Genomic DNA, 25,320 nt, shown 5'->3' with positions numbered 1-25,320 from the left:
ATAAGTGTTGGTGAGGATACGGAGAAATTAGAACCCTAGAGTCTTGCTAGTGGGAATGTAAAACACAACTGCTTTGGGAATAGTTTCTTGATTCCTCAAACAGTTAAGCACAGCGTTACCACGTGACCCAGCAGTTCTCCTCCTAAGTATTAATATATATCCAGGAGAAATGAAAACGTATGTTTATATAAATCTGTACCTGAGTGGCCATAGCAGCCTTACTCAGTAACCAACATGTAGGAACAACCTGAACGTCTATCAGATAATGAATGAGTAAACAGGGTGGTGTGTGTGCAATGGAACATTACTCAGCCATAAAAAGAATGAAGTCCTGGGACATGCCTACCACATGGGTGAACCTAGAATATGTAATGCTAAGTAAAGGACTACATACTGTAGATTCTATGATGTGCAATGTCTGGAGCAAGTCTGTAGAGACAGAAAGTAGATCAGTAGGTCCCTGGACTAGAATAGGGGAAGGGGGACTGAGGAATGACTGCCAGTAGTCATAGGGTTTTGTTTTTCGGGGTGTTTGTTTTTGAATAATAAAAATATGCTAAAAGTAGGTGGGGTGATGGTTACACTACACCCTGAGATACACTTTAAATGGGTGAATTTTATTAGTGTGTGAAATAGATCTCAGACCTTTAAAAAGTTAGTAGTTGATACCTAAAAAGTAAAAAACAGAACAAAAAGCCTTCAGTGTAAGCAAATTGTATTGACTTCTTACTAAAGAATTTAACAAAATTCTTTAATTAAACCTTGTACACAAAGTATTTATTCGTGTTCATTAATTCAGCAATTAATTGGCTGCCTTCCTTGCCCTAGGCGTGCTCTCGAGGTCCTAGGGAGAAAGATGCCCGGGCTTAGCTTTGTCTCCTCGTTTTCAGGCTTCCGAGGAAGGTGGTGTGCCTGGGGACAACAGCTGTCTCTGGCCTGGCCTCACTTGCTTTTTCCCCGTTTGGAAAGGTGTCGGGTATTTCCGTTGCCTTAGTCAGCACGGAGCAAGGAGGACCCTGATTATAGTTTCAGAGCCTTAAGCTTCACCTCATGCTCCAAATCCAAGACAGAGCAGCTGAGAATGGGGCTAGCCGTGCCACCAATTGCTTCTCCCCCATTGTTAATCCCTTTAATTCTGCCGTCCGCAGGCACCCCTCCCTTCACACTGTCCTGTTGCCCACTTGTGATATGATTGAGCAAGTGGTTTTGGCTTTGAAAGGTGATTCTTAGAGACACCTCAAGTGACCCAGCCCTCTGGCTTGCGGGGATGCTCTTGATGTTCATTGCCATGGGGCACCAGAGATCTTCTGTGGGCAGATACCACTTGCAGTCAAGCCTGGTCTGAGAGAAGGTAGCTGCCGCTGACTCGCCTATGGTCCTGGCCTCAGTGCTGGGGTCACGAGAGGGAGCAGCCTATCAGTGAGAAGTGTAAACAGTGAGAAGCCGCCAGTCTCTTGGTTCTTACAGAAGAGTTTATGATACTTGAGTTCCAAATCACTTTAAGCATGGAACAACTGGCTTTGTGATGATTATATACGTACGTGTGTGTGTGTGTGTGTGTATTATCTGCTTTATTCCTGTTTTGCTGTGTCATTCCCTGGTCAAGACATTATAGTTTATTTTAAAGTTTGTCTATCTCTTTCACAAACCTTGAGTCCAGGAGTTCGTGATGGACAGGGAGGCCTGGCGTGCTGCAGTCCACGGGGTTGCAAAGAGTCAGACACGACTGAGCGACTGAACTGCACAGAACTGAACTGAGTCTTTATGACCAAAAGGGGGGGGAAAAATGAGTCACTTTTCAGTCTATATGTCCTTTTTTCACAGAGCCCTAGAATTAAGCTAATTCTAATTTCTCCCTCTTCTCAAACTGGTGAGTTTATCAGCATCGTAAGATGTTTATTACATTTGCAAAAGAATGCTTCCTGATGGCTTCTGGAAGGAGAAATCCAGCTGGGTTTTGTGGGGGTAAGAGCTGGTGCTGGGCCTTACCCAGCCATTGCTGTCATGCGTGCCTCTCTAACCCCCACCCTCGTGCTCCTGGTGCCTGCAGAGCCTAAGGAAAGCCTCTCCACCCCTCCCGGGTTCTCCCCTCACTGCAGTCGGAAGGGGAGTAGCAGGAAATGGAATCTGCCCCGGTCATGGGATTTTTTTTGAAAGAAACAAAGCAGATCTGATGAAGAGCAGGTTAATCCTGCTATTTCATTTCCCTTTCAGAAAGGGTGGGGGCAGGATTGTGATATGAAGTATTTGGTTTCACATCTGTTCCAGGAATTATCCCCGGCATAAATCCACTTTTCTTCTAAGCATCCTAAAGCATCCCAGGGAGCTCCTCCTCCCAGAACACCCTCCCCGCCTCTAGAGTTTATTTCACGGCCACAGAGCAGCTGACAGGCTCCCCAAGAAATCATCCTGTCATGGCTAGAGCAGGAGGGCATCTCTGAGGGCATTCTGAAGTCAGAATGTCTGTGGATCAGCGGTACCAGTTCTGTGCTGTGCTCTCCAGGAAGTGTTTAGGAGGAAAAGTGCGGAGCACACCAGCAGTGTGGTACAATATAGGAAGAGGACCCAATTTAAAAATCAAAGGAACTAGCTGTCATCTCACCTTGGCTACTATTTGTGTGATCTTGAGCAAGTCACTAAACCTCGTCAGGCTCAAAGCCCCCGTCTGTGGAATTAGGGCAATGTCTCCTAGCGTGTGCTCTGCAAAATGCAGGTCGTCACGGTCAAACAAATTTGAGAAATGCCATTTATTCTATGCCATTTCTTAAAGAGGCATAATATGTATTAGTCTGTTTAAAGGCTGTGAGGAATCTTTCAGTAAAGAAACTTGTTTGTTTTTTTTTTCCCAGCATTTCTCAAATTTATCTGACCTGAAGTTGTTTTTTCCTAGGATGCTGATTACTATCTTGACACTGAAAAATGAAGTTCAACTCCAAAATGCTTCAAGTCTATATAATCTGTAACATGTTATGCTTAAAAACCTCAATAAAATAACTTTTCAACTTTCAAATCTTACTCATGGGAAAAGGAAAAACAATTTCACATGTGGCAAGGTGACTTCTAGTTTTAAAAACTGAACTTAAGGGCCAAAGCAATTACTCAAAGAAACACAGGCTTGTAAATAGAGTTTTGAAAACGTTTTCTGGAACTGCTGTTTTCTCTTTCTACCTTTGAGATGTTTAGCATTCTAATGTGGCCTTCGAGTGTGTGATGGGAACTTTCTATGAATAATTACGTTCAACACGCTAGTAAGTACATGTAAGGAGTAACAAAGTGAAACACAAGATTCCCAACCTTGATTCAGACTAAATATATACACAAGGAAAAACAACTTCAGAGTGAAGCAAAATACAAATTCATATTTTGACAAATGTTAATATACACAGATGGTCCCCAACTTTAGATCATGGAACTCACAGTTTTTTCCTTTTACGATGGTCTGAAAGCAATACACATTTGGTAGAAACCATACTTTAAATTTTGAATTTTGGTATTTTCCTAGGCTAGGTATTATCCTCTCTCGTGATGCTCGGCAGTGAACACAGCCCCCAGTCAGTCAGGTGATCATGTGGATCGACAGCTGGTATACTTCCAACCATTCTGAACCTAGACAAACAGTCTGTTGTACTGTACTTTAAGTACAGTTAGTCAACAAATTACATGAGATATTGTTGTTTAGTTGCTAAGTCATGTCCAACTCTTTTGTGACCCCATGGACTGTAGCCCAACAGGCTCCTCTGTCCATGGGATTTACCTCTCAAGAATACTGGAGTGGGTTGTCATTTCCTTCTCCAGAGGATCTTCCTGACCCAGAGATCGAACCCGCATCTCCTGCATTGGCAGGTGGATTCTTTACCACTAAGCCACCAGGGAAGCCCCAAGATATTCAATACTATATTCCAAAACAGGCTTTGTTTTCACCGATTTTGCCTGATTGCAGGCTAATGTAAATGTTCTGAGCATGTTTAAGGTAGGCCAGGCCAAGCTATGATGTTCAGTAGGTTAGATGTATTAAGATGTATTAATGTAAATAAAACATGAAACCCAAAATTCAAGGAATAACTGGATCAAGGGTGAAATGGAAGATATATGAAGGAGAAACGTGAAAATAGGATCAAGCAAAGCAGTAGTTTTAGTAACTTAAGAAAGTAGTGACTTCACCTGATATAAAATTATTCACCTGGGACTGAAATAAGGTCTGACTAAGATCAACTATAGCCAGACAATACTAACATCATTTAAAACAAACAAAAAAAAGCTAATAATAAACCTTGTAAGGAATGATTAAGAATGGTTTACTTAATCATTCAGTTTGAAGAAATAGCCACATCTTTAAAGTGTTCATCTTTAATGAGTTTTAGATAATGTTGGCTTTCCTTTTTCTCATCTCTCTGAAAACTTCTTAGTCACTTTTATAAAGCTCTTTATCCTTTGCTTACTTGTGGATTTTCATTCTTTAGAATCCTGCCTTTGAGGGAGGTTTATTACAGGGCCAAGCAAGGAGAATGGGTGGCTTATGCTCAAAACGCCTATGGTTTGGGGGGAAAGTTTTTATTGGCAAAGTTTGGGGTGAGAGCTGCAGGGTATATGACTTTCTTCTGATTGGTTGGTGGTGAGGTAGCATGGTGGTACTCCAGGAATCTTGTGCTCAGCCTGAGCTTACGATCCATCACCTGGATGTGGGCCTTAGTTCTTTCCCGTAATTTTGGCTGACCTCCATTTGACAGTTCCAAACCTGTACCTCCAGCCAGGGCCTTCATGTATGGCCTCACAGATGAGTTGTGCAGTGCATAATTCTGGAAATGCCATATGCATAAAGCATGTATGTCGCAGCCCTTCTCCAGCCCAAACTTCTCTCTGGATGTCTGTATCCCAGATACCTCTACATTTCTCTCCTGATTGTCTCACAGTCATCGCAGACCCACCACATCCAAAACTGTGCTCATCATCTTCTTGGCCACACTCCCCTTATGGCCCCTCCCTATTTACCTTCATTAAATGAAGCCAGAAACCCAAGAACCATTCCAGCTACTCCCATCAACCCACATATCCCACTGGTTATCAATTATTATACTTTTCCCTTTAAATACCTCTCAGATCTTATGTCTAATCTCATTCATTTTCTCAGACTTAATGTATCACTTTTTGTTTGAATTACTGTAGTGTTTTCCATACAGGTCTCTTTGCCCTCAACCCCATTCTGCTTTTATCCTCCGCACTGTTCTTAGTGGTCTTTTAAAAACAATTATAATTATGATACTTCCCCACTAAAAGTTTTTCAAAAGCTTTCCTACAAGTGCAGAATCCTTCAGTGGGTAACCAAAGCCCTTTGTGGTCTTCTCTCTTCTCTATCCATGTTTTCCACTACTCTCCCAACACGTACCTGTAAATCCCAGTCATTCTAAACTATTTGCTGCACACTTCCGTGCCATTGCACAAGCTGTTTCCTCTTTGCAGAAACCCAGTCTCACCTTGGCTAACTGCAGCCACGCTTCCACTCCCAGATCTTGTCATCTCTTCCAGAGTCCTTCACTGACCACAGGACCCACTTCCTCCTCTAACCATCAACTCCTGTAATACCCTTTGCCTTCCTCGGTAATGGAATTTTCTAAAATACGTTATTTTATTTTACTCATTGACTTCTCTTTTTTTTTTTTTTTTTAAAAGACTAAAGATGTTTATTTGTTTTATAATGAACATTCCAAAGGCACGTATATAAAATGTATGTTTACTCAGAATTTAAACAGCTTAGTTCAGTTATTCTGTCTTCTATCTTACATTCGATCAGTCGCTACTGAGAAGTACAAAAACTACTTCTGAAGCCAGTAACAGAGGCTTAGGCTTCCAACTAACACTCGGCAGAAACAAGCCAGCCGCGCTACAGCGAGAACTACAAGCACTTCCTAGCGAGCGTCCCTCTAGGATTTTGTGGCGTAAGCTCCATGATCCTGCTTTTGGGAAGGGAGAGGAGAGGGGCATGCATGCTCTGGTTTCTCTTCAGATCGTATAAATCTTTCGCCTTTTACTCATTGACTTCTATCACTAGATTGTAAACCTGAGAATTAAAAATTATATCATTCACCTCTATATCACCAATACTTTTCATAGTGCTGGGCACTTAGCAGGTATTCAGTAAGTGAATTTGGGACAAATGGTCAGTTTCTGTTACTATTATAAAATGTAACATTCACCAAATAAGTCTCTGGACAATGTTAGATCAACTATACAGTGTTCACATTTTGTAAATTTGGAACATTTTAGTAACTATTTCTATCCTTCTTTCTGTCCATTGGACTTCTTGAGAGGAAGAGAAAAGACTTCATGAAACTTCACCAGCTTCAACCAGCTTTTTCCTGGTGTTCAAGGGCTATGTTCTTTCCTTCACCCAGAAAACCATATAGGGAATAGAACAGACATACAGTAGAGTACCTATCTTTAATAGGTTTAAGATATTAAATCCACTACTTATTAACTCTAAAAAGATGAGATTTAATTACAGTATGTAAAATAGATAGCCAATAGGAATTTGCTGTATGTCTCAGGAAATTTGAACAGGGGCTCTGTATCAACCTAGAGGGCTGGGATGGGGAGGGAGAGGGGATGGAGATTTAAAAGGGAGGGGATATATGTATACCTATGGCTGATTCATGTTGAAGTTTGACAGAAAGCAACAAAATTCTGTAAAGCAATTATCCTTCAATTAAAAAATTAATTTAAGAAAGATAAAGTGAAGTCACTCAGTCGTGTCCGACTGTTTGCGACCCCATGGACTGTAGCCTAGCAGGCTCCTCTGTCCATGGAATTTTCCAGGCAAGAATACTGGAGTGGGTTGCCATTTTCTTCTCCAGGGGATCTTTCCCACCCAGGAATCAAACCCAGGTCTCCCGCATTGCAGGCAGACGTTTTACCATCTGAGCCACCAAGGAAGTCAGATTTAAATACAAATCTTCTAAGATTGACCCAGTAGCAAACTACAGGGGCGTATGTGCCCGTACCTTAGGCACTAATCATTTCCAGAATGTAGCTACTCGCTTACACCTACACAGCCCCCAGAGGGGTGAAATGTAAAGTGTCACTTAGCTGAAATTCTTATTTTTTTAATTTTTTTACCCATAACTTCAAGGAGGAAAGATGCAGATAGCAAATATGTCAGGTGACTGTAGTAGGAAATCCTGGACTTGGATTCTATTACCATACTTACCACTTAGTAACTGTGCAATCTGAAACAAGTTAGTTAACTCCTACAGGCTCAGTTTCATCATCTGTAAAATGGAAATACATTCATTTAGAGGTAGTTTTTGAATGCCTACTGTGTATCAGGTGCTTTGCTTGGCACCTGAATTACAACAGCTGCAACATCTTCTTCATGGGCTCACTGTGAAAACTAGCTGAGATATTGCTTGTGAAAATATTGTTTTGTTTTGTTTCTTATCAAGCAACACATAGAACAGTTTCAGTCTTCAGAGACTGGGGCAGAAAAGTAGACTGATTCATTTGCAGCAAGGTTTGAAGCAAAGAAAAATTGGGCCTTAACCCCATTTAACAAAGACGTTCAAGTAGCCTAAATATTCTTTGCCCAAGCAACCCAGCTAAGACTGGTTTTTCTTTGTTGGTACGTGAGGTTATTGTTATTTTTATCTATTGCCGCATAACAAATTTTACCCCAGAATCATGGCTTAAAAGAACAGGCATTTATTGTCTCAGTTTCTATGAGTCAGGCTTCCTAGCTTAGCAGGGAACCTCTGGCCTGAGGTTGCTTGTCAGGTGGGAGCTGTGATCTCATCTGAAGGCTTAGCTGGGGGATCTGCTTCCAGGCACACTCACATGGTAATGGGCAAGCCTCTTTCCATTCAGTCCTCTCTGAAGGACCTCTGCATGAACTGAAATGTGACCCCATTACAGGTTTGTATGTGAAATTTTAACCCCCCCCCCAGAACCTCAGAATGCGACTATATTTGGAGATAGGGCCTCCACAGGGGTTGTTAAAAGGAGACTCTTGGGGTGGGCCCTAATCCAGCCCAACTGGTTTCTTTATAAGAGGGAATTTGGACATGCAGTGAATCATCAGGGACCCTTTGAGGACCCAGGGAGAAGGTGGCTATGTGCAAGTCGAGGGAGAGGCCTCAGAAACAAAAAGACCACACTTTGATCTAAACTGCCAGCCTCCTGAACTGTGCGAAAATAAATTTCTGTTGTTTAAGCCAACCGTTCTGTGGTTATTGCAGCCTGGGCAGACTAATACATGGCAACTCGCCTCCTGTGACCAAGCAACACGGGAAAGAATAAGAAAGCACCCAAGGCAGAAGCCACTGTCTTTTTATAACTTAACCTTGGAAGTGACATCCCACAACTTTTGCTGAATTCTCTTTGTAAGAAATGGGTCAGTAAGTCTGGTCTGTACTCTGGAAAGGAAATTACGTAAGGGCATGAGTACCAGCAGGCAGGCATCACACAAGGCCGCTGTAAAGACTGCCTACCACACCAGTTTTGTTTTGTCTTTAGTATAGGAAAAATAAAAAGTCAGGAGATGGACAAATTGGCAGTTTTTACATGGCAGATTCAGCTTCATCAACTACATGAACACTCCCTTACTGATGCAGTCTTTAGGCCATACTACCATTCTGTGGATGATGCTGTGAAAGTGCTGCACTCAATATGCCAGCAAATTTGGAAGACTCAGCGGTGGCCACAGGACTGGAAAAGGTCAGTTTTCATTCCAATCCCAAAGAAAGGCAATGCCAAAGAATGCTCAAACTACCACACAATTGCACTCATCTCACACGCTAGTAAAGTAATGCTCAAAATTCTCCAAGCCAGGCTTCAGCAATATGTCAACCGTGAACTTCCTGATGTTCAAGCTGGTTTTAGAAAAGGCAGAGGAACCAGAGAGCAAATTGCCAACATCCACTGGATCATGGAAAAAGCAAGAGAGTTCCAGAAAAACATCTATTTCTGCTTTATTGACTATGCCAAAACCTTTGACTGTGTGGATCACAAGAAACTGTGGAAAATTCTGAAAGAGATGGGAATACCAGACCACCTGATCTGCCTCTTGAGAAATTTGTATGCAGGTCAGGAAGCAACAGTTAGAACTGGACATGGAACAACAGACTGGTTCCAAATAGGAAAAGGAGTACGTCAAGGCTGTATATTGTCACCCTGTTTATTTAACTTCTATGCAGAGTACATCATGAGAAACGCTGGACTGGAAGAAACACAAGCTGGAATCAAGATTGCCAGGAGAAATATCAATAACCTCAGATATGCAGATGACACCACCCTTACGGCAGAAAGTGAAGAGGAACTCAAAAGCCTCTTGATGAAAGTGAAAGTGGAGAGTGAAAAAGTTGGCTTTAAGCTCAACATTCAGAAAATGAAGATCATGGCATCAGGTCCCATCACTTCATGGGAAATAGATGGGGAAACAGTGTCAGACTTTGTTTTTCTGGGCTCCAAAATCACTGCAGATGGTGACTGCAGCCATGAAATTAAAAGACACTTACTCCTTAGAAGGAAAGTTATGACCAACTTAGATAGCATATTCAAAAGCAGAGACATTACTTTGCCAACAAAGGTTCATCTAGTCAAGGCTATGGTTTTTCCTGTGGTCATGTATGGGTGTGAGAGTTGGACTGTGAAGAAGGCTGAGCGCCAAAGAATTGATGCTTTTGAACTGTGGTGTTGGAGAAGACTCTTGAGAGTCCCTTGGACTGCAAGGAGATCCAACCAGTCCATTCTAAAGGAGATCAGCCCTGGGATTTCTTTGGAAGGAATGATGCTAAAGCTGAAACTCCAGTACTTTGGCCACCTCATGCGAAGAGTTGACTCATTGGAAAAGACTCTGATGCTGGGAGGGATTGGGGGCAGGAGGAGAAGGGGACGACAGAGGATGAGATGGCTGGATGGCATCACTGACTCGATGGACGTGAGTCTGGGTGAACTCTGGGAGTTGGTGATGGACAGGGAGGCCTGGCGTGCTGCAATTCATGGGGTTGCAAAGAGTTGGACACAACTGAGCGACCGATCTGATCTGATCTGATCTGACCATCCTATGAAGCTAAGATAGTTCTGATCTGGCTGATAGAAATTCTTGACACTTAGGACAAGTTTCTCTGGGAGTGAAGAAGAGCACTTATGGAGTTGATTGAAGAGAAGTGGTACAGTGGAGCCTGAAGTCTATGTCTAATACAGTGCTTCTCAACCAGCAGTGCATAGCAGTGGGGAAAGAGGAGGGTAGCGACCATAAGTTTTAAAAAGCATGTCAAGCTATAATATAATTTTATGTATGGAGAGTGATAGGAAATTTATGGCTTTCATAAAACAAACTGCAGAAAGTAAAATCTTTTTGGCTGGCAGAGCATAGGTTATAAAAGGTCGAGAAACTGCTGTAATCACTCTTTTATTGTTAATAGACAAAAAAGAGGGATACAAGATAGTGGCTTAGAAGTGGGCATGCAGTGAACCATAAAACCCAGAAAGAGGATACAGTTTAGAAAATGCAGTGAAAAGTAATAAAAATGATTAGTGGGAGGTACGGATTAGTTTGGAAGATAAATATAAAGTAACAGACATATTCAGGAGCCTTTGGAGAACGAATAGGAAGATCTTTACAAGAGAAGGATGGATGATAGTTAAAACTCGAGCTTTAGTTCAAAGGATGCAAGGGACATCTGCTTTGTGGTGATAGTGAGTTGACATCTGAATCCTCAGAAACTACGCTGAGTTTCCAGTAGCTTTAGCCTCTAAAATTAGTAGCATTGTCAGCTTGGTTGTCTCATGTTTGTCTAACCATCAGCATCTAGGTGGCAAAGCTGTCATTATTCCCACCCACAGGCAAACCTCTCTTCACCTGCAGCCCTCTTTTTGGTCTCTAAAATTACGCTAATGTGAGGCTAAACTCTCCCTTTACCTCCCAGAGGACTCTAAGAGTTATCACTTGTAATAACGTCTCCAAATATTAAGCTCTGGTAATCTGGCTCCTGCTTTGCTGGAACTCCCCTGTGGGTGGCCCTTTGTTTTAAGAGAGGAAGAGGCTGTTTCCTGTTATCTCCTGGTTGCACCATAACAAGATGACAGACTGGTTCTAGGGTCCATTTCAGTTTTCCTTATAAAAAACTGTGGAAGCAGACAGTGGGAAGATCTCACAAGATGACCCATGCTGAAATGGTGTCTTGGAATTTCAGTAGTATTTCTATGGGTTACCTAAAGAGTTCTCCTAAAGTAGATGTTTATGATGATATGGAACAATTTCAGAAATGTATTGTCAAGTGAAAAACTTTTTCAAATTCTACTGTGGGTTATGCTCCCATTTGTGTAAAAAGGGGAGAAGGAATATATGTTTATCATGTATTTGTTTGTATGAAAGTGAAAGTCGCTCAGTCGTGTCCGACTCTTTGTGACCCCATGGACTGCAGCCTGCCAGGCTCCTCTGTCCATGGGATTCTCCAGGCCAGAATACTGGGGTGGGTAACTGTTCCCTTCTCCAGGGAATCTTCCCAACCCAGGGATTGAACCCAGGTCTCCCACATTGCAGGCAGATTCCCTGCCGTTTGAGCCACCCGGGAAGCCCCTCATTTGTTTGTGTGGGCATAGACTATTCTGAGAAGGATATAGACATACATAGCAATAACGGAGTCTAGGGGAGAAGAGACACTTTTAACTCTATACCCTTTTGTACTGTTTGGTTGTTTGTTTTTTTCAAACCTGTGCACAGATTACTTTTTAAAAGCACAAATAAAAGTGTTTTAAAGAGAAAGACCCTGGGGAATTCTCTGGTGGTTCACTGGTTAGGACCCCAGCTTTCAGTGCCACGGGCTCAGGTTCAATCCCTGGTCAGGGAACTAAGATCCCACAGGCCATATGATGTACCCTCAAAGGGGGAAAAGAAGACCTTGAAGAAATGAAATTTAAGTTTTTATATAAAAGCCTTCAAATTCAGTCATGTCCAACTCTTTGCGACCCCATGGACTATACAGTCTCCAGGCCAGAATACTAGAGTGGGTAGCCTTTCCCTTCTCCAGGAGTTCTTCCCAACCCAGGGATCGAACCCAAGTCTCCCGCATTATAGGTGGATTCTTTACCAGCTGAGTTACAAAGGAAGCCCAAGAATACTGGAGTGGGTAGCCTATCCCTTCTCCAGGGGAGCTTCCTGACCCAGGATTCAAACTGGGGTCTCCTCCATTGCAGGCAGATTCTTTACCAACTGAGCTGTCAGGGAAGCCCAGTGTAAGCCATTTTAAATTGAACCTTGTTAACTGAGATAATATAAGTGCCATTGAAAGAATGAGAGCACCCAGCATTGTGGATGAGTGGGGCAGATAATACTATTCATATTTTATTTTTATGAATTTCATATTTAGATTTTTTCTCCCAGTTTTATTGAGATATAGTTAACATACAGCATTGGACAAGTTTAAGGTATATGGCATAATGATTTTATGAAGCTCCAATACTTTGGCCGCCTGATGCAAAGAACTGACTTAAAAGAAAAAAAAAAAAAAAGAAGAACTGACTTATTGGAAAAGACCCTGATGCTGGGAAAGATTGAAGGCAGGAGGAGAAGGGGACGACAGAGGATGAAATGGTTGGATAGCATCACCGACTCAATGGACATGAGTTTGAGCAAGCTCCAGGAATTGGTGATGGACAGGGAAGCCTGGTGTGCTGCAGTCCATGGGGTCTCAAAGAGTTGGACACAGCTGAGCGACTGAACTGAACTGAAAATGATTTTACTTACACACATCATGAAATGATATCATAATAAGTTTAGGGAATATTTATCACCTCATATAGAAATGAAAGAGAGAACATTTCCTCCTTGTGATGAGAACTCCTAGGATTTCCTCTCTTAACAACTTTTATATGCAACATCCAGCAGTGTTAATTGTATTTACCATTTGTGTGTTACATCCCTAGTTCTTATCTTATAACTGGAAGTTTGTACCTTTTGCCCACCCTCATCTAATTCCCCTTCCCTCCACCCCCTGCATCTGATGACCACAAATCTGATCTCTTTTTCTGTGTGTGTGTTTGTTTTTGAAGTATATCTGACCTACAACACTATGTTAGCTCCTGTTACACAAAATAGTGATTTTGGTATTTCTTTACATTTCAAAATGATCGCCATAATAAGTCTAGTTACGTCTCCATGCAAAGATATTGCATAGTTATTTGCTTCATTCCCCACACAGTACGTGTTTTGACTCCCCCACCCTCGCATTTACCGGTTTTATGGTGGGAAAGATTGAAGGCAGCAAAAGGAGAAGGGGGCGGCAGAGAATGAGATGGTTAGCATCATGCATGACTCAATAGACATGAAGATGAGCAGGGGAGCTTGGCGTGCTGCAGTCCACAGGGTCGCAATAGTCGGACATGACAACTTAGCAACTGAACAACACATCACATTATACATCTTTTTGCTTTGTGTATCCCTTAACAACTTATTGTGGCTATAGATGATTTTACTACTTTTGTCTTTTAACCTTCCTACTAGCTTCATGAGCTTCCCTAAGTGGCTCAGATGGTGAAGAATCCGCCTGTAATGTGGGAGACCTGGGTTTGATCCCTGGGTTGGGAAAATCCCCTGGAGGAGGGCACGGCAACACACTCCAGTATTCTTGCCTGGAGAATCCCCACAGACAGAGGACCTGGTGGGCTACAGTCCCTGGGGTCACAAAGAGTCAGACGCGACTGAAGCAACTAAGCAAGCACAGCACTAGCTTTATACACAGCTGATTTACTACCTTTCCTGTATATTTGCTTTTACCAATGAGATTTTTCCTTTCATAATTTTCATGTTCCTAGTTGTAGCCTCTTCTTTTTCACTAGAGAAGTCCTTTCTTGTGAAGCTGGTTTGGTGGTACTAAGCTTTTTGGTGGTGCTTATCTGTAAAGCTTTTGATCTCTCCGTCATATCTAAATGAACGTCTCTCCAGGTACTCTTGGTTGCAGGGTTTTCCCTTTCATCACTTGAAAGTTTCTGCTGAAAAGTCAGCTGATAGTGTTACGGAGTTCTTCTGGATGTAACTTGTTGCCTCTCCCTTGCTGCTTTTAATATTCTCTATCTTTAATGTTTTCCATTTTAATTATAGTGTGTCTTGGTGTGACCTTCTTTGGATTGATTCTGTTTGGGAGAGTCTGTGCTTCCTGGATAGTATTTTAGAAGTCAGATTCAGATGATGGCTGAACATTAAATTCAGAAAAGTCTTCTCAAAAGCCAGGGAGAAGTCAAAACTGGATGTAGAGTTTAGCAGTGGTCCTTAGAGCTACCTGTCAGTGGACAAATTCTCCTGAGGGAAAGGAGCAACAAAGTGCGAAGGAGAAAAGGAGCCAGTGGAGGAGTCCAAGGAACCAGCCTCGAGAGGAGGCACCTGGATATTTCATAATCTCAGAGAACCACGTAGGAGAGGTCAAGAAGGTGGGCATGATCGATGAACTCAGATGCTAAGACAGGTGATATTTAATTCCCTGTGAATAAGATTTTGTTAAATGTGGTCATTTTCATATCAATACTGTCCTGTAGATCCCTTTACAATTTTCAGAATGTCTTCATGTGAATTATCCTATAAGAATCCACTGAAGTACACAATTTCTATCTAACAGTAAAGAAAAGGAAACTCAGAGAGATGGTAATTTTCCTAAGGTTACTGCTGGTACCACTTACTTTCTCCACATGATCAGTCTTGGGGAAGCTGAAGGCTGGTTCAGAGATGCCCGGGGTGGGAGGTTGTTCCCCTCTGGCGCCCAGGAGGCTTGTCATCCCAGCGCCTGTGCGCTCATTCAGTACCTCCTGGGAACAGTATTTGCTGGCCTCTCTCAGCTTCCTGTGAACTGCTGAGGAATTTGATTGTCTAGACTCTAGAGCAGTGGTTTTTAAACTGTGGGTCATGACCTACGAGTGGGTCATCAAATCAATTTAGTGGGTCACAGCCGGACTCACAAGAGCCCGCGGTGCCTGCCTCTTCTTAGTCCTGCCTTCGGTGACTTCACGTTGCTTACTTGAACTCAGCTGTGGTGGAAAACAGCCAGCAACACGAAGTCGGGACTTTTGTTTGCTTATTTTACCGCAAAGGGCCAGTTGTTAAACATTTACTAGCATACCACTGGTGGTAATGGTCAATTCTTCCTCCCTCCCCCCACAATGGAACAGAATGGGGTAGAAAGAAAAAACACCCAGTTCCATCTATGGTAAAAGTAAGAATTGTTCTGTGAGACTTTAAGTCATAAAGCTACTTATGGGTGTGTTCACATGAGATGTAGTTTTTATACTATGCGTTGCAATTTTTAAAAAGCTTGAAAGTCACTGGTTTGGGGTCCCTTCATTTACTTTCCTCAGGTAATTGAACATCTGCTCTTCTCCTGATCCTTGGTATCCAGTAGCTTTTTTGAAGTAATGCTGCATTTACTATAGGAGGAATGAGATTGAAGTTTTATCAGGCTAAAAATAATTGTTCTAGAATAGGAAAGATCCCTCTATACATCAGTGCTTTTGAACTCAAAGCTATATAAAAATTTCTTCTTAAACCTAAGATTTTTTACAGTGATCATGAATTTTTCTTATAGTCAGAAAACAATAATCATTAAATTCCAAAGATTAGAAGGTTAGTAAATAGAAGAAATCAGATTAAAGTTCATAGCATTGTGTTACTCTGCCACTCTTCATTTCTAGAACTCTCTATAAAGAAATTAAATCCTTTTTTAACTTTTTATTGTTACTGTATTTTTTCTTAATTTTATTGAAGTATAGTGATTTACAGTGTTGTATTAATTTCTGCTGTACAGCAGTGATTCCCTTACCCACATGTATACTTTTTTATATTCTTTTCCATTTTGGTTTATTATACTACACTGAAGGTGGTTCCCTGTGCTATACAGTAGGGCCTTTTTGTTTATCCATCCTATGCATACCACTTGGCCTCTACTGATTCCAAACTCCCAGTCCGGTCCTTCTCCCCTTCCCTCTGCCCCCTGCCAACCACAGGTCTGTTCCCGTATGTCTGTGAGTCTGCTTCTGTTTTGTAGGTAAGTTAATTTGTGTCACATTATAGATCCACATACAAGTTATAATCATGTGGTGTTTGTCTTTTTCTGTCTTCACTTAGTGTGATCATCTCTAGGTGCATCCATGTTGCTGTAGACGTCATTATTCCACTCTTTGTATGGCTGAGTAATATTCCATTGTGTGTGTATATACAGTATCTTCTTCATGCACTCATCTGTCAGTGGACATTTAGGTTATTTCCATGTCTTGGCTGTAAATAGTAATACTGTGAACATTGAAGTACATATATCTTTTCAAATTATACTTTTGTCTCAGTATATGCCCAGGAGTAGGATGGCTGGATCATATGGCAGTTTTGGGGGGCTTTTCTGGTAGCTCAGCTGGTAAAGAATCCACCTGCAGTGCAGGAGACCCTGGTTCGATTGCCAGGTCATGAAGATCTGCTGGAGAAAGGATAGGCTACCCACTCTAGTATTCTTGGGCTTCCCTGGTGGCTCAGATGGTAAAGAATCCACCTCCAATGCAGGAGACCTGGGTTCAATCCCTAGGTTGGGATGATCCCCTGGAAAACGGAATGGCTACCCATTCCAGTATTCTTGCCTGGAGAATTCATGGACAGAGGAGCCTGGTAGGCTACAGTACATGGGGTTGCAAAGAATTGGACATGACTGAGCAACTTTCACTTTTTGTGGCCACTCTAGTTTTTTAGCGTACCTCCACACTGTTCTCCATAGTGGCTGCACCAGTTTACATCCCTACCAGCAGTGTAAGGGGGTCCCTTTTCTCCATATCCTCTCCAACTTTTATTATTAGCAGGCTTTCAAAACTACAAGGAGGTAATACCACCTCACACCAGTCAGAATGACCATCATTAAAAAGTCTACTTAATTAATTAATTTCTTATGCAATTAATTACTCTTATGCAAATCAAAACTACAATGAGGTACCACCTCACACCAGTCAGAATGGCCATCATTAAATTTGCATAAGAAATCAATTATTTTCAAGGTAAAAACTTTCTTTGAAACAAATCATTTCCCTTTTAATAACTTAGTGGTCTATTTTATAAATCCAACCTTATTTACAGGTATATATAAACATTTTACATATAGATATTATATATGTCCATCAGCAGCCAAATGAATAAGAAAGCTGTGGTACATATACACAATGGAGTATTACTCAGCCATTAAAAAGAATACAAATCAGTTCTAATGAGGTGGGTGAAACTGGAGCCTATTATACAGAGTGAAGTAAGCCAGAAAGAAAAACACCAATACAGTATACTAATGCATATATATGGAATTTAGAAAGATGGTAATGATAACCCTGTATGCGAGACAGCAACAAGAGACACAGATGTATAGAACAGTCTTTTGGACTCTGTGGGAGAGGGCAAGGGTGGGATGATTTGGGAGAATGGCATTGAAACATGTATAATATCATATGTGAAACGAATCGCCAGTCCAGGTTCAATGCATGATACAGGGTGCTCGGGGCTGGTGCACTGGGATAACCCAGAGGGATGGTATGCAGAGGGAGGTGGGAGGGGGGTTCAGGATGGGGAACACGTGTACACCCATGGCAGATTCATGTTGATGTATGGCAAAACCAATACAATATTGTAAAGTAATTAGCCTCCAATTAAAATAAATAAATTTATATTAAAAAATAAAATTTTAAAAAACATATAAAAATATCTAAACATATATAAATATATATATATATATCTCAGATATACTTAAGTGAATTATGCTTCACAGCTAGATAGTTGTAGATAGATCGTAGAATTTTTAATAGATCCCAAGCAGTTTTATTTAGATCAGCCTTGCAATTTTTAAATTTTCAAAAAAAAAGGAAATTATTAAATGTTCATGCCAAAAAAGGGCTTCCCTGGTGGCTCAGACAGTAAAGAATCTGCCTGCAATGAGGGAGACCCTGGTTCGAAATCTGGGTCAGGAAGATCCCCTGGAGAAGGGACAGGCTGCCCACTCTAGTATTCTGGCCTGGAGAATTCCATGGACAAGAGGAGCGTGGTGGACTCTAGTCGATAGAGTCGCAAAGAATCAGAACACAACTGAAGCCAAAGAGCAAGCAGCAAGAGCATGCCAAAAAAAAACCTCTATGCAAGTGTGTTAAATAGTCTGCCCTTAGTATACTCGCTATCTGAGCTAGCAAAGAAGCCGCCTGCAGTGCAGGAGACCTGGGTTCGATCCCTGGGTTTGGAAGATCCCCTGGAGAAGGGAAAGGCTACCCACTCTAGTATTCTGGCCTGGAGAATTCCATGGACTGTATAGTCCATGGGTTCGCAAAGAGTCTAACAGGACTGAGCAACTTTCACTTTCACTTGAATGTAGCTAAAAAAAGAAACACTTCTGACTGAGTGACATCTGAAAGTCATTCTCATAGATTTGTATCTTTCTGTTCCATGCTGTAACTTTATCACACTCATCTTAGGGTTTATTGTAGTAAGAAAATGAACCCGAATAAGCGTAATATGGTTTTTACAGGTCTGTAAGAATGAAATATACTTTCAGAGTTTCATTGAGTACAATTTTCTGAGAAGAATTAGGCTTATTGTCTATGTGACTTTAGTTCTTTACAGGAGAATTCCTTTAAACGGCAATTAAAACTATTCAATGCTCATTTGCAAGTAGGAAGTACATCTGCCCCCATGGATGGTCTCTTGAGCCCATGTTGGTGTTGGCATCAGAGAGTTACACCAGGTGCCTGTATTTTTTAGAAAGGCAGGAGCGTTTCTGGGAGGGCGTGAGAGTCCGATGGTGCTGCTGTGGTCGGGCAGCTCCCTTCTCCCGCGTGACTGCTTTTCAGCGTCACTCGGGGGCTCTTTGCTCTGAACAAACCCCTCGCAGCTGTGCCTGGTGCGCCTGTGTGTCACCCGGGCAGGGCTTCCTGAAATGGATCTTTGCTTTTGCGCCTGTGTTGTTCACTCCTGCATACTCGAGCTGTGCCCAGGAAGGTAGGGGGGAGGCCAGCAGGTTGGCCCTCACTCCCCAGCTGTCTCCTTTCCCCTGTGTCACTCAGGATAAAAATAAAGTGATTCATTCACTCTCTTTCTTACCAAACCAGAATGCTGCCAGGGTACTACCAGGGCGACTCAGATCAGTTGGAAAGGCCTTAGGGGCAAATCTAAGGCACAACTTTAAAAACTTTGTGCATTTAGGTAATTTTAAAAATTAATTTTCTCTTACTCACTTCAGACCTTGCGGGGAGAAAGATCACTCTAGTTATATCATGGTGGTTGAGGTCTGGGCTGTCTTTATTGGAATAGAAGTCCTGATGATGTTCTGTCTTTTCTCAGTTAGAAAAGCTGTTGATGATCAGAGGATCTCACTGGAAATCTGCACCCCTTTCCTTGAGACAGCTGACGCGTGGTAGAGCGCTGGTCTGGAGCGTGATTGCTGCTTGTCACACCAGGCCTTTTGCCGCTTGAAGAAGCACAGTCTGTATTGTCAGTTGGGAGCCTTTTGCTTCCCACTGGGAACTGTGCTACTGATCATTTCCACAGCAGTCAGCAGGGCGTTTACCATGCGGTCCCCCTGTAAATACTCGCACACCAAAATACTAGGAGCTCAGGCCACATAAAGATTTGTAAGACACGGTCTCTGCCCTTAAAAGAGCGTCGCAGGGGAAGTGAGGGAGGGACATGTACAAGACACAGTCCCCTCCCCCTACCCACCCCCCAGAAAAGGTGCAAGAAACTGTTTGGGGCAATTTAGGGAAGTCTGTCAAGCATTCTGCTCGGGGAACGTGTGCTTCTAAAGTGAGCGCGGAGGGTGGATCTGCTGGGCCACCTCTCCTCCCAGGTGCCTCCAATGGCGTGGTTCGCCTTCACAAATGTTGCCCCATGTTTAAAAGTATTTTTATTCACTGTATTAAAGTAACAGAAGGCAGTTACTTTAATCTGGTGCTAGGCTGGAAGAAAAATTGGGTTTGCTGGACTCTGATAGTTGCCAAACCAGTATAATGTAGTTTACAGGTGCTTTATGATTTTCAAAAGTAACTCTGATGTTATGCCGGTGTTGCTTCTTGACTTTAGAACTAACCTAATAAGATGTAACTTTATTTGATAAAAGCCAAGTGTATAAATAGATAGTATGATCCATAGACATTTGACCAAAAAACACTAAAGCATTTCCACACTAGGACATCAAAGCGAAAAAGAAGATGGGATAACTTCAATAGCTGTTTTTTTTTTTTTTTTAAGTCTTACAAAAAAGCACTGGGCTGTGATCATGACCACAGAGGCAGGGAGGGGAAAAATGCAGTAACATTATCATTCTATACCCTTCCTGCCCCAATTATCCAGCACCAGTTCATCAGGCAGGAGAAGGGATGGAAGCAGCTCTCGACCAGAATTATGGCAGATGTAAGGGACAACAGGCCAGTCTCAAGGTGAGAGTCTAACTGGAGACCTTTCACATAAAGATGGGACCCCACGGGGCTATCTCCTCCTTGGAAAGTTTAACCAGAAATAAACAACCCCCCCCCCCACCTGACCTCCGCTGCTCAGGCACTGAAAGAAATTGCCTGTCTTAAACCTTGGTGGGGAGTGAGATGGAGTAGGGGACTCTCCCCTGTCCATTTACAACCCTATTCCCTAGGTGCTCCAAAAAACTTCAAACTGAGAATTTCGTTTAAGTAGTCCTAAGCTAGTAGTGGCCCAAGGCACCCAGTAGAATTAAATACTTTTTTTTTGTTTTCTGGAGAAATCATCCTTCAATTCAAATCTCAAATAATTCCCACAGGTAACGTTTTAAGAACCATGGTATCACAGTTTAGCAAAGAGGGAAGCATGGCGCCATAAGTAAAAGTCAGCAAAAGTAACAGCTAACAACATCAGACCTGTAAAAACTAAGATATTGAAATAACTAGACGTACAATTAAAAAAATATTTCTCAAAGACAAATATTGTATATTAATGTATATTTGTGAAATCTAGAAAGATGGTACTGATAAACCTATTTGCAGGGCAGCAGCAGAGACGCAGACATAGAGAACAGACTTATGGACATAGGCAGGCAGGGGGTGGGGATGAATGGAGAGAGTAGCATGAAAACATATGCACTAACGTGTAAAACAGCCAGTGGGGATTTGCTGTATGACTTAGGGAACTCAAACCAGGGATCGGTGACATCCTAGAGGGGTGGCATAGGGTGGGAGGTGGGAGGGAGGCTCAAGAGAAAAGGGACATACATATATACCTATGGCTGATCCATGTTGATGTGACAGAAACCACCACAATATTATAATTATCCTTCAATTAAAAATAAATAGATTTTTTAAAAAATAGCTAAAAACAAACACACAAAAAAACTTGCTCATATGTTTAGAGAAATTAAAAGAGGGAGTGAAACTATGAGTAAAACCAAGAGATTAAAATTATGACCAAATAGATTTGAAAAAGAACTAAGTAGCACTTTCAGAATTGAAAACAATATAGTAATTAAAGTTTAAAAATCAACAGATGGGCTTCAGTACAGATTAGATCCAGCTGAAGAGAGATTCAATGAGCTGAAGTTGTTTTTAAAGAAACTATCTGAAATGTAGTACAGAAAAAAATAATAAAATGGTGGAAAACCAAGCGAGAAGCCCTAATAGATATCTAATTGGAGTTCTGGAAAGAAAAATGGGACAGGGGCAATATTTGAAGAGTTAATGGCTAAAAGCTTTCCAAAGCTGATGAAAGATACACAAATTGCAGCGAATCGCAAGAAATCCACACCTAGACACACCATACTTAAACTTTAGAATAACAGAGACAAAGGAAAGGTGTTAAAAGCAGCTAGAGAAAAAAGAAGCCTTACCAAAGGATGCCAGCATACTTCTCAACAGAGATAGTGGAAACCTTACCATTGATGACAAGAAAGAATTACCAAACCTAAAGCATGTTTAAAGCATTTCACAGATGAGAATTTAAAAAAAGACACTTTTTAACATACAAAATCCTGAAGAATTTGCCCCTAACAAACCGCCACAAAAGGAAAGAACCTAAAGAACGTATTTCAAATAGAGAAAGATGATACCGAAAAAGGTTTGAGATGCAAGGAGGAATTATGAGCAAAGACTGTGTAAAAATATGGACAAATATAAACATAATGACCAGTGAAGTAATAATGATGTTCTTGTGAGGTTAAAAGGGAGAGGAAGGGAATGAAAATATCCAACATCAATATCATATAAATCAAGAGAGAAGGTATGATCAGAGTCAGAGCATCTAACCCGACATGGTACAATGAAAAGATGAAGATATTGATTAACTTCAGCCATACATACTTTATACAAATGCAGAAGTGAGTAGAGTAGTTACTAAAAGATTACAAATGTGAAACTTCCAAAATAGTAGAGAGGAAATGAGATGATAAAAATGATAAATCCGTAAGAAAACACAGAAAAGGTGGAACAAATAGCACGATTTAAGAAATAAATAAAAATATTAGTAATTACGGAAATGTGAATGAACTAAATGTTCCAGTGAAAGTCAGAGACTGATTCATTGGACACATATTTACTGAGCATCCACTATGTGAAAATTCCGTGGACAAAGGCGCCTGGCTGTCTGCAATTCGTGGGGTCACCAAAGGCTCAGACACAACTTAGCACAAAACCACACTGTGTGCCACACACGGGGGTCAGCACTGGCACACAGCTCAGAGCAGTGGACAAAAGGACCAAGAGTCCCCAGTGGGAGAGAGACGGGAAACCAAATAAGGAACACAAATAGTACGTTAGATAGTGGTGAGTGTTCCAGAGAAAAGTGAAGCCGTGAACGCGAACAGGGAATGAGGAGAAGCACTATTCTGAACAGTAGTCAGGAGGGGTGGCGTTTGAGTGAAGACCTGAAGGGGGTGAGGGCCTGAACTGGTGGTGATGAGGGAAAGGAATTCCAAGCAGAGGGAACAGCGCGAGCGCCTGCCTTGAAAGGGATCGTGGCTGCCGCGTTTGGGAAAGACAAGCAGGCCAGTAGGGAGCAAGGAAGAGTGGGCACAGATGGGCCTCAGAGATGATGAGGGGTCAGATCCCAAAGACCCCACAAGCTAAGGAAAGGACCTGTACTTTCCTTTGGAGGGAAGTGCGAGCCGTCAGAGCGTCCGGGGTAGAGGCGTGCAGGAGCTGACTTGGGGTCTAATGTCATCTCTGTGGCTGCTGCGTCAGACAGGGCAAGGTAGTAGCAGGGGAGGTGGGGAGGAGTGTTCAACCAGAAGAGGGTGTATTGTCAGCCTCAGTTTTAAGCAGCCACTTGTAGACTGTTTAAAAGTAGAGATACATCTCAATCATAAGTATATAAAAAAGCATGAAAGGAAAAGTTGGAAAAAGATATACTAGGAGGGTGCATTATAGTCATCAGACAAAATAGATTTTAAGGCAAAAAGTATATTGAAAAATAAAAGGGATCACTACCTTTTGGCAAAAAGTTCGAAAGATTCACCAGGAAAGTAACCTTTCCTTGTGGGCTTATTTTAACTAGCATATTGACTGATTTTTAAAATTAAATAAAATGAATAGTTATAAAAATATATATACATTGGGCAAAACTTAACAGAACCACAAAGAGAAACAGACAAATCCATCTTCGTTATGGAATGTTTTAATGTGACTCAGTAATTGCTAGATCAAGCAGTCTGAAAAACTTGAAAACATTTTAGGAAGTTTGAACTACTCAGTTAACAGACTTGACATAATAGATATTTGTAGAACATCATGCTGTGTAAGTGCATAATAAACATTAGTATCTGTAGAGACTATGTAGTAGGCTTTAAATCAAAGACCATCTTCCTTGATCACAGTCCAGTAACAGAAGGATAAGTGGAAGAGTCTCATGTGTTTAGAAATTAAGAGTTAATTCATCAAAAAAGTCGTAGTTAGGAAACACTGTTTATCAAAACCTGAGGAATATTAAAGGCAAATTTATTCTAGGGAAAGGGGAGAGGCTGAAAGTTAATGTGCTAAGTGTCTGACTTAAGAAGTTAAAAAAAGAACAACAATATAAATCCAAAGATGATAAAGATAAAAGAGGAAATTAACAAAATAGAAAATAAACATGGGGTTGTGAGGAACAAATAAAGACATTATACATCCTTCAGAGATAAAACAGATGGTAGGAAGATACTATGAATAACCTTGTTTTGATACATTTTTAAAACTTTGTTGAGTTGGATGTGTGTGCTTAGTCACTCAGTGGCGTCCAACTCTTTGTGACCCCGTGGACTGTAGCCCACCAGGCTCCTCTGTCCATGGGAATTCTCCAGGCAAGAATACTGGAGTGGGTTGCCATGCCCTTCTCCAGGGGATCTTCCCAACCCAGGGATTGAACCCAGGTCTCCCACATTGCAGGCTGATTCTTTACCATCTGAGCCACCGGGGAAGCCCAGGAATACTGGAGGGTAGCCTGTCGCTTCTCCAGGGGATCTTCTTGACCCAGGAATCGAACTGGCATCTCCTACATTCCAGGAAGCTTCTTTACCAGATGAGCTACCAGGGATGGATACAATTTTAGTTATTTAGCTTACAAGAATTTACTAAATATAAAGCCCAAATATTCTTTTACTTATTAGAAAACTGAGTCAAGAACAAGTCTTCTCAGAAGCTCAACCCTAGGCTTTTATAGTTTTACTGGACATTCAAGAACCACATATACGAATCTTCTATGAACTGTTCCAGAGTCAAGGAAAAGGGGGAACACCCTAACTCTTATCATCTTAATATCAAGACCTAACAAAGACAGTCTACCCCAAAAGTTCTGAAATTATAATTTCTTAATTGTGGATATAAATGCAAAAAAATCTGGCTACAGCATTAACGAACTGAGCCCAACAATGTTAAAAAAAATCATGATCAAGTTAGGGCCACCCAGAGCTTCAAGGATTATGTCATATTTAAAAATTGACTCGTAATTTTCTGCAGTAACAGATCAAAGGGGAAAAAAAATCATATGCTGCTCTCAATGGATACAGAATGAGCATTTGATAAATTCAGTACTTTCATGACTTAAATAAAAAAAATTCCTAGCTAACTCAGAAAAGAACCTAATAATAGAATATCTCTACAAAAAGTCAACAGTAACTATCATACTATTAGTTGGGAAACCTTGAAAATATTTCCTTTAAGGTGCAGAACAGGACAAGGGAACCCATCACTTCTATTGAGTGTTGTACTGAAAGTCCTGGTCAATAAAGTAGCACAAGGGAAAAAGTGAAGAAAGGACTGAAGAAAATCTGTCATTATTCTCACATAATGCATCTGTCTGATTGGAAACCCAAAACAAGTGTTCAAGTAAATTTTTAGCTTTATAAGCATTTT

The 25,320-nt window shown here is 41.4% G+C and overlaps 1 protein-coding gene across 49 annotated transcripts in view; it reads left to right on the top strand.

Moving 5' to 3' along the window:
- The window catches only part of TTLL5 (tubulin tyrosine ligase like 5), a 316,623-nt gene that overhangs the window by 285,594 nt on the left and 5,709 nt on the right, over positions 1 to 25,320 (top strand). For 18 of the 49 annotated variants that reach the window (XM_086319536.1, XM_086319532.1, XM_086319523.1 and 15 more), the window contains one exon: positions 20,330 to 20,415. The exons of the other annotated variants lie outside the window; for them this stretch is intronic. In XM_086319536.1, coding sequence (XP_086175662.1) covers positions 20,330 to 20,415 — 86 coding nt within the window. The remainder of the gene's footprint in view (positions 1 to 20,329; positions 20,416 to 25,320) is intronic. 49 annotated transcript variants of the gene reach the window in all.

Source organism: Bos grunniens, chromosome 10 (genome assembly GCF_055505025.1).
Source record: "Bos grunniens cultivar Pamir isolate PY7600 chromosome 10, Bosgru_T2T1.0, whole genome shotgun sequence".
Lineage (NCBI taxonomy): Eukaryota > Metazoa > Chordata > Mammalia > Artiodactyla > Bovidae > Bos > Bos grunniens.
This window is presented reverse-complemented; position numbering and strand designations above follow the sequence as displayed.